Genomic DNA, 9,960 nt, shown 5'->3' with positions numbered 1-9,960 from the left:
CAGAGGGCCTGAAAAAGTTTCCTGCTGCTTGGATTACCCGCTTCTGTCTTGAGCCTTTTCAGAGCAGCCAGAATGAACAGCTTTCAAGTTGCCAGGACGAAACACGGTAGAACTGAAAGAGGCAAAGCACCTGGGGAAGGGGGTGGGGGGATGTTCTGCCAGCTTGAAAACTGATGCAACCCAAGGATGGTTTTGTACAAGAACATCGTTGTGCCTTCTGCTGGGCAAGCAGATTAATGTTAGCACAAAGCCCAGAATTTTTCTTGTTTTATTTTTCTCTGTTCTCCACTGTAGTGTTTGTCTCTGCTGGGAGGGGAGAAGAGAAGCCACCGAGCAGCCATAGAGGTCCTGGAGGAGGCAAGAAACAAAGACGCGGGCAGGACTGTAGCAGAAAACCTTCCCAAACCAGATAAATATTTGCAGCTCTGGGCCTGGCTGTGGATATTTTCTGGGCATTCTGCATAAAGAGGAAAGCAAACTGCTAGGCGGTCCACATTCCTGGGCCACCATTTCATACCCAGCCCACTTGTGCAACTGGAGAGAAGGGAATCCAGAAGAAAGGAACAGGTTTCGGTCTAGCAGCCCTCTGCCGCCCAACCTGGACCGGAATCTCCTTCCACACACAAATCTGATGGGCGAAACCTAGAACTCGGTCATTTTTTTGTGCGTATCGGCTTTCTTCTGCTCTTGCTGAAGACTCGCCTCCAAAGCCTGCAGCTCGCCCAGTTTCTTGTGGGCCCCAGAGAGCTTCTCTTCCAGGTTAGCTGTGGCAACGGTGTGCCTGGAAACCAAGAACAGAGCATCAGGAGCGTATTAGGAAGACTGTTTCCCCAGTTCTCCCACTCCCATCCAGAGAAAGCAAACTCTGCTGGGAGAGCGGAGAAGAAATCCAGAGGTCCGCATGCAAAAATAACCCGGTTATGTTTGTTTGGGCGAATGCTGCCAGAGAAATCAGGCTCTCTTCATCTAGGCCCAAATTCCCTGTTTGACTGGCAAGCCTCAGCTGGAGAAGAATCTGCCTGTCTCTCGCTTCTTGGTCCTGCAAACCTTTTTCCTGGTTCCTGTACTGGGGACTGCTGGTTGCTGAAATTCTGCTTCTCTTTCCCCAAGCTTCCACACTGGGGCATTGAGGCACGAACCCTCTCTGGAGGACCGTCCAGTTCCTGACACCCACAAAGAAGCAAATGCTGGTTTTCACCCCCCTAGCACTGGGAAACTCCCCCATGCTCTTTTGCCCTCCCCCTTCCCTTCCTCACTCCCTTCCCCTATCTCTCTCCTCCCTCCCTCCCTTCCTGTAATCCCCTTTAGAGAGATCCTTGGGTTAAGATCTATTCGTTTTCCTGCTCCCCACCCTAAACCGCACAGGAAAAAATTCACACAACCTCCTGACCAAATTAACTTACTCTCTGAGTTCGCACAATATACTAGATCATGAACTAACCCGACAGTTTGAGTTCCACAACCTGCTACTCCAGAAAAGCCTTCACCAAAGTTAGCAACAACCAGAGTTTGCACGTTGGGCAAATCCAACCTCTGGAAGTTGATCCAACCTCATTAAAGGCATTTTGTAACGGCAGACCATTCGTGGCAACCACCTCGTGCCGAGCCCAGATCGGTGGGTGCCTGCCTGACCCACGCACTAGGCACAAGGGGCGGTGGAATTCCACCCGCAGGGTCAGCGGAGAAGCCGAGACCAGCTGACCGACTGCTCTGCGGCAAAGCAGGCGCGCTCCTTACCGCCCGGCGTTGCGTGCCAAGGCCTCCCGAATCCCCCGGATGTCCTTCTGGGTCTGGTCGATTTGTTCCGTGGTCTGCAAGAGGCGCACGCTCAGGGCCTTCCTGGTGGCCTTGCTGGCGTGGTAGATCTCCTTGCTGCTCCTCTCCAGTGGGGGCAGCCTCCCTCCCGGCTCCCTCTCGGCGTCCTGGCCCTGAAGCTTCTCGTTCAGAAAATCGAACACGCTGCGGGGCCTCGGGTTCTGCTGTCGGAGCCGGGCGGGGCCGGTTCCTCTCGCCCTTCGTTTCCTGGGCTTGGGCAGATCGAGCCTCCCCTCCCGCTTCTTCTGGAGGATCTCGGCACACTGGTCCAGCGACTTCCCCTTCGGGAGCACCACGGCTAGTATCGGCTCCACCCGGCCCTCCGCATTCTTGCCCAGACCTGACGGGGAAAGGGGGGGCAGCAAGGAGAACGACAGCTGAGTCACCGCAGCAAGAAACGGCTCGCTTCCCACCTTCGCCCGTTAGAAAAAATGTTTTGATATGTATGACAACTCATTGCAAAGAATCCCAAAGCAGTTAGCAAATCCAATAAAAGCCGGAATTAAAGTTGATGCATTGGAAAGAAAAATGCTACCCATCTTCTACCGCTGGCCCTTCGAATGGGGTCTTTGTGGCAAGACAAAATGCAAAATGCAATGCACCCTGCAAAAGGAGATGGGGAATCTTATTGTCCTGAGTTTTCAAGACTGTTACAGGGAGGGAATATCCCGTGTTTCTGTCCTCATCAGATCTGGGAAGGGAGGCAAATGCTTACAGGTAGTCCTCACTTGATGACCACAACTGGGACCAGAACTTTGGTCACTAAGCGATGCCATCATTAAGCGAATCCGACCTGATTATACAACTGTTTTTGTGACGGTTAACAGAATCACATGGTCACTGAAGGAACCACATGGCCGTTAAGTGAATCACACGGTTCCCGATTGATTTTGCTCGCCGGAAGCTGGCTGGGAAGGTCAAAAATGGAGATCACGTGACTGCAGGATGCTGTGATGGTCATAAGTACGAGGATTGGTCATCACTCAGTTTTTCACCACCATTGTAAGTCTGAACCATTGCCAAATGAATGGTTGTTAAGTGAGGACTACCTCTATACACGTTGTGTAGAGCCTCAGGAGCACTGGGGAAGCAACAGGTAAGAGTCAGGGTCTGAGCCCAATGTAGCCCTCGACACAGTGGAGAAGTCCTCAAGTCTTTCTGATGAAGTACATTAATTAGAAATTCTGGCTGAGGACAACAGCTAAGGTGACATGAGGACAACAGCTACTCCCATGGGCTTTCTTAACACCTGCTTCTGTGTTTCTTCTAAGGATGGAAATCTTATTTCAGCCCACGACAACAGCTCACCCTCTCAAAATGAAAGCAGAAATAACACTTCCCTTCGTAAATTGGAGGGGAGAGCCTCCTTGGGTGGGCACATCCCGCCTCCCTGCCACACCCACACTTACCTCTACCAAGCTCGTAACCCATCTGAGCCAGAAGTTTAGAGCCGATGCCGCGCGTGTGGGCTTCCCAGCTGCCAAAGGAGGAACAGCAGGTGGATGTTCCTTCCCCGTTCCCCGGAATGCTGCAGTCAATGACTGGATGACAGAAGGGAGACGGATTAGAGCAGCGTTTCTCGACCGTGGCAGCTTTAAGATGCGTGGACTTCAACTCCCAGGGATTGCGCCCTTTGCGGGGATGCACGCGGGGGGGGGGGGTCTCTATTCTGGATTTTTTTCCTTTCCAGCCTCTGGCTGCATCTGGCCCATTTGCAAACCAGATCCTTCTTTTGCCAGCTTCTCCCCCTACACCAATTTTTGTCCCATTTTGTTTGTTCGGGTTTCAGAGAACTAGGGCACTGATGGATAGAAAGAGAGTCTCCAGCTGCCTTACATAATTTCTTTCCAACACACCATTCCGTTGGGGGGAACAGAAACCGCGTGCCTGCCGTTTACAGCACGCCAACGTTTCTGCTAATGGCAGGCCCTAGAAGCTGGAGATGTCCCTTCCCACTCCATCACCCTTGCCAAAGCTGAAAAGATGTAGGTCTGCTGAACAGCGGCTTGGATGGAAGGGGATGCACTAAATGTTCTTTAAGCAGCGGAGGCCTCCAAACTGGGCAGAGCTACCCCATATATGTGGGCAAAACAGATTTGTGGCGAGGGAAGTCTTTAGATATTTATTTATACAAACACTTCATATGCCCGTCCACCTCACTACTGCGACTCTGTCATATGGTGATTTTAAGATTTAAATGACCGTTTCCCCATTTCTCACCTTAAAATGGCAAGAAACGGTGCTGGGAAGCTCCAGCCGTGGTGGCCAGTGGGGGACCTGGGAGGTACGAGGAGCTGGGAGGGTGCAAAGCAAACGCAGTGATTACAGGGCGCTGGAAAAGTCAGAAAAACACAGCTGGAGCCCCCAGCACTTTTTACCTTTAGCGTACCCAGCGCTATCCAATCCATCGTCTTCTGACTCTGAGGAAGAAGAGCTCTCCTCGCTACGCAGCGGAGGGATAATGCCATCCCCTTCCACCACCACTTCCTTCAGGAGCAGCGAGTCAAACTTCACCGTGTAATAACCGCTGTCAATGTCTGAGAAAGGAGAGACAACGTCCTTCAAGGACCATTCATTCTACGCCATGGGAAATCAAGGGAGCACTTTGCAGGGTTTCAGCCTCAGCAACTTTAAGCTGTCTGGACTTCAACTCCCAGAATTCCCCAGCCAGCATGCTGGCTGGGGAATTCTGGGAGTTGAAGTCCACAGGTCTTAAAGTTGCTGAGACTGAGAAACACTGAGTTAAAAGAATGGCAAGGGGTGGGCCGCCTCAGGTCTTGGAAAGCTGTTGAATCAGTGCAGCCCAGGGGACTTAAAAAAATGAATGAGCAAGCTTGGAATATGGCAGCGAAGCTAGCGAAAAAAGTTATCTCTGGACAGATCATCTTTGGATTTTCTTAAAAGAGCAAATATCCACCACATCGGTGTGCAATCAACGGGCCCCCAATGCCAGGCCAGAGTTCTGCCTGTCCCAGGTATAGCTACCAGCATACAACGAAGCCCAAAGCGCATGCTGAAATCGGCCTCACCTGTGATTTTAGCAGCATACCAGATCCCATCCTGATGTCTCGCCAGGCAGGCCGACCCCACTGCCAGGCAAGCAAGGTCAGGCTCTTCGAAGGGACGCAGCTCCTCTATGGATACCACCTGCCCATGGGAAAACCTGCCAGGAGGACCACGAAGGGAGAGTCGACTGTGAATGCCTTGGTTTCAAAACACCAGATCTTTACACCCCAGAAGCTGAAGAATGACATGGAAGAGGGCTACAGCTCTAACATCCTAGCTCCAGGGCTATCCAGTTTGTTTTTGCCTCTTCCCTTTCACCTGTCCCAGTCAGTATTCAAAGGACAATTCGCCATCCATCCTACAAATGCAAGATGACTTTATTCCAGTATTGCAGTAATGCAAATACTGCCTTCAAGTCAGTATCGACTCCTGGCAACTGCCTGGACAGGTCCCTGTAGTTTTCTTGGCAATGTTTCTCAGACGTGGTTTGCCATGGCCTGCTTCCTAGGCCTGAGAGAGGGACTGGCCCAAGGTCACCCAACTAGCTTCGTGCCTAAGGTGGGACCAGAATTCACAGTCTCCTGATTTCTAGCCCGGTGCCTTAACCACTACAGGTAGTCCTCGCTTAATGACCACAATTGAGAGCAGAATTTTGGTTGATAAGCAAAGACGTCATTAAGCAAATCTGACCCGATTTTACAACTTTTTTTTTGCTGCAGTCCTTAAGTGAATCACTGCAAGCATTAAGCGAACCATGTGGTCGTTAAATGAATCATGTGGTTCCCTGGTGATTTTGCTTGCTAGAAGCCATCTGGGAAGGTCGAAGATGCTGCGATGCTCATAAATGTGAACTGGTCGTCAAGCGCCCAAATCATGATCATGTGTGTGAGGACCGATCATAAGACGGTTTTTTTCAGCATCGTCCTAAGTCCAAACCGTACTAATGGTCAGTACGAATGGTTGTTAAGCGAGGACTGCCTATACACCAAACTGGCTCTCACAGATGTAACACACTTTGCCCCAAAATGTCACACATGGAAAGGATCCTTAGAATTTGAGTTCGTGACAAGCTGAGTACAAGTTATTAGTATGACGTGCCTGCTAAGAAGGCAACTGTAATTTTAAGCTGCTTAACACAAATACAGTTTCCAAATCATAGGAAGCAACAGCTTCGTTACCTTCTGCTTTAATCAGACCCAGCCTTGAATATCCAGTTCCAAGTGGTCTGCTAAGACAGGCTCAGAGAAAGTAGACTAGGAGTAAAGAAGGGTAATAAGGATGATCTGGGGACTGACAATGAAAAGAGGCAGAGAGAGTGGCTTTTTTCACTCTTGAGGAATGCTAACTCGGAGGAATGTGAATTGGCAGCAATTACTCCAGATGCTTTATTATTGTATTGTGGATATTTTATGTTGGATTATTTCACATTCTACCAAGTTTTTTTTTTACTGCATCACTAGAGAAATTTAGCAATTAATAACAACAGTAATAACAGGGGTGGCAGCATCCAGCAGAAGGCCAAAACCCGTTCGTAATCAATGCAGGGGAGATGAAAGAATGGTCTTAAGTTACAGGAGGGCAAATATAATTGAATTCTAGGAAAGTCTTGCTACGGCTTTAATGGGCACTTTAATCAGAAAGCCAACTACTGACGAGGAAAGTGCACTCCTTTTGCTGAAAAACCCTTCCCTCGAATTCTTTCATACGGATTTCTGCACTGACTGGGGGGTGGCGGCGAACGCCTTAAAAGGTCTACACCGGCGTTTCTTAAACTTGGCAACTTTAAGGCACGGGGACTTCAACTGGCTGGGAAATTCTGGGAATTGAAGTCCGCATGCCTTAAAGTTGCAAAGTTTGAGAAACACTGATCTACACAGTAGAAGTATGCATACTTTGCATAGCAATTTGGAAGAAATTCTTTGCACCACAGATGACCTTAGCCCTTCTCTGCTGTTCATTGAGGCAGCCCTGCATTTTTTTTTCCTGGTTTCTGCAGAAGACTGAAATATAATGTGGCTGCTTCAAGAGCGGCTTGAGTCATTAATCCAGTTGTATCCTTTTTTCAGGCTCCTGCAGAAAGGCCAAAGCACTTTTTCCAAATCATTTTCAAAGTCTGTACAGCCCTGCTAAATGCTCCCTTCCAACTTTAAGTCCATGAATTTCTGTGCCTATTTTTTCCTGCAGAGAAACAGATGCATTCATCTAGCTTCCAATGCTAATATTTAAACACCCCGATATTTGTCAAAGAAACTTCTAAAAAAGTGTTATTTAACATTTTTATGGACGAATGCATAGTCTGATGGTTTGCAATAATATACCACTGTATCACTCTTAAGCATTGTTCCATTAAACACCGATCACAAATCAGTTTCAGTATTGCAAACAGTAATTCTGCAAGCATGCTCAAACATCTCTGTGAGCGACTCCAAAAACCCTCTTTGGGGCACTACATAATCCGGTTTTTGAAGGAAACTTAAAAGACAGAGCACAGGGATGCCCCACGTAGGAAGACAGTAGGAGAATACAAGCAGCCTTATCACACAGATTCTCCCCACAGGATGTGGCCTGCATAAAGGAAGAAGTGCTTCCTGGATGTATTGGGAACCCCATCCCCTACCAGTTGATCTACTTACCGGCAATTCTCTTTAAATCGACATTTGTCATCCAAGAAAAAGGGACATGGTTTCAAGGACTTGTGAGTTGGGTAGAGGTACAACACTCTAACTCCAGGACTTCCATCTTCCAAGCACTCACTCCCTACAATCATGGCATTGTGGTACTCAAGGGTTCCCCAGGAACTGTAGTAGGGAGCTTTCACTTTCATCCCACTGGCCATTTCTTCTTCGTCCTCTTCCTCCTCCTCCTGTTCTTCCTCTTCATCACCCATTCCTTCTCTCTCATCGTGAGTTCTTAATGGACCATCCTCATCCCCAATTTCTGCAATGGCTTCCTTAAAAGCAGCGTATTCGTCATCAGCACTCAGACGGCCAGCTTCACAACTGCTTTGCGGTGGATGGGCAGACAAAGATGTGGAAAGTGCCTCAGAGTCCAAAACTGAACAGAGCTTGCTTTTTTTCATGGAGACAAGGCTGGCCTCTGTCAGTTCTATCAGCTGCTTTAAGTCAGCCTGCAGCTGGATTAGATCAGACTGTTGTGCTGGGTCCAGGCCAGCTCCCAAAGCCAGGTCTACCTGCTGCAACTGAGCATTATACGACCGAATTGCTGCTTCCAAGCTCTCCTCATCCATGGCTGTGCTCCTGTCCCCCTCCTTCTTTGGGAATTCAATGCATTTTCAGCTTGATGGGTAGCAGAGAAATACGATAGTCATCCAGAACCGCACACTTTCACGGTTGTTGTTTTTTACATCCAAGCTCATCTCACTGCAATAAACACAGATAATATATTATCAGTATGTTTATACTACTTTTCAGTAAAAGCTTTCAAAATGCTGTACAGTGGCATACAAGCCATCAAGGGAGTTACAAAGCAATATTATTGGGAAGCTATGAAGGTAACATCTAAAAAGCAGTTATTCCACTAAGCATTAAAATATTTTATTCTATCTCCTAAAGTGGAAGAAAATTTGGAGTAAAATGTGCCCCGGCATTATGACTGCTGTCGTGAGGGGAATACGCCACGTCAAGTGCCTCTTCAGGAAAGAGAGATCTAAGTTTCAAACATAAACCAGCTTAGAAAAATCCAATAGCATTTTTGTCAGGAAACCAGCTTAGAAAATCCAACACTGTAGATAAAAACTGCAAGTGAGGTATACTTTGCCACCTCGTCTGCTGCTTCTGGTGTGCCTTTAAGAACAGCCAACCAAATGCTTCCTGATATGAGGTGATTAAAAAATCATTTGCTTGATTTCTGTGGCGGGGGAGCAAAGGCAGTAAAGAAAATGCGGCAACTCTAGCTGGCCGCCGGGCACGGAGAAGGAATATGGCCTTTTCTTTTATTCTTCTCGGCAGGGAGGTTGTGCCTCGTGAGCCAGGCAGAAATTCAACCCAAAAAGCCACACCGAAAAAGAAAGGGATTTGCGAGCAGGTCGGAAGCGGCCTCGTTCCAAGCTAGAGCTTTCGTTTGCAGGTAACTCAGACCAAATCTGGGGGAAATCTCAGCCTTCGGAAGACACTGGACTCATTTCCCATCATCCACAGCCACATCGGTCCACTAGGATGGAGGACGATTGGTGCTGTAGTCCTGGGGTTCTGGACGGGGACCGACTGGAGAAAGCTGGGACTGTCGGAAGCTCTCTCGCGCCACCCGAGCGAGGGAAAGCGATTCACCAGCCAGACCTCCCTGGCCCAACGACAGCCAGCCTTTCCGCTTTCAGTACCCAATGACCGCCATGACGGCTCCCGAAATCCGCATCCGGTCTCCTACAGAGGCTTCCACGACCATAGAGAGAAGCCGACCGGAAATGGCTCCGCCTCCCCATCCTTTCCTTCCCTCTCCCGTCTATGGTTCATGTCCGGCGACGCGAGAGAAGGCGCGAGTCGGGGGCGGTGCTCGCGGAGGGAGAGGGCGCGGCGTGGAGGCGCAAGGCCTCATGGGGATGGTGGTCCTTTACGGACAGCGGAGACGCCGTCGCCGGCAGGGGCAGGACTCCATTTCCCAGGCCACCCTGCTCGGGCGGGGCGGGCTGAGGAAGAAGCGCATGAGGAAGGCGAGCAGGAACCGTTAGCCGAATTCGCCCCCTCGCCGGTAAGTCTCCTCCAGCGCTGCCCGCCCCGGGGGGCTCACGGGGACAGCGGAGGCCAAACCCCAGCCTCCCTCCGCCCGGCAAGGTGGGCAGGACTACAGTGCCCATCGCGCCGGTGGGGAAGGCAGCTGGGTGGGTGGGACCCAGAGGCGGCGTGTTGAGTTTCCTCGGGCAAGTGAACTCACTCTGTGCATGCTCAGGGGCCCCCTTGACACTTCCCAGCGGATGTTGGGCGGCCAAAAGATTTAAATACATAATCATAATGGGAGGAGAGGCGGCGCTTTTCACATTCTCAGGAGCCCTCTGTGTCTCGGCGTGGCGTGCCTGCCTGGTGCCCTAATCCCGTGGAGGGACGCGCCCCTTTCCAAGGGAAGGGCTGGGATTCTGGCCTTCGCTGGGCCCGGAATTCAGCCCTGGCCCAGCTTCCCGTCTCCCAG

General features: G+C 50.0%; 1 protein-coding gene across 1 annotated transcript; it reads right to left on the bottom strand.

Annotated features, from left to right (window-relative positions):
* Positions 1-252: 252 nt before the first annotated feature.
* Positions 253-9,202, bottom strand: ZGPAT (zinc finger CCCH-type and G-patch domain containing). The gene is made up of 7 exons (XM_063296880.1): positions 8,838-9,202; positions 7,455-8,197; positions 4,845-4,978; positions 4,194-4,352; positions 3,225-3,356; positions 1,738-2,155; positions 253-781 (listed from the first exon to the last, which is right to left on the bottom strand). Exons 2-7 carry the CDS (start codon positions 8,066-8,068, stop codon positions 643-645), a joined length of 1,596 nt encoding a protein of 531 aa, XP_063152950.1. The 5' UTR covers positions 8,069-8,197; positions 8,838-9,202; the 3' UTR covers positions 253-642.
* Positions 9,203-9,960: the final 758 nt, after the last annotated feature.

The sequence above is a fragment of the Candoia aspera genome, chromosome 3, assembly GCF_035149785.1.
Source record: "Candoia aspera isolate rCanAsp1 chromosome 3, rCanAsp1.hap2, whole genome shotgun sequence".
Taxonomy (NCBI): Eukaryota; Metazoa; Chordata; class Lepidosauria; order Squamata; family Boidae; genus Candoia; species Candoia aspera.
Note: the sequence above shows the minus strand (reverse complement) of the source record. Positions and strands in the feature narration are given on the sequence as shown.

Excerpts from the sequence above, each read along its gene's own strand:
- ZGPAT (XM_063296880.1), bottom strand. The coding sequence starts at position 8,068 with ATGGATGAGGAGAGCTTGGAAGCAGCAATTCGGTCGTATAATGCTCAG. Across the intron at positions 3,357-4,193 it reads TAGCGCTGGGTACGCTAAAG|TCATTGACTGCAGCATTCCG; the intron begins GTAAAAAGTGCT and ends TCTGTCATCCAG. Across the intron at positions 2,156-3,224 it reads GGGTTACGAGCTTGGTAGAG|GTCTGGGCAAGAATGCGGAG; the intron begins GTAAGTGTGGGT and ends TTTCCCCGTCAG.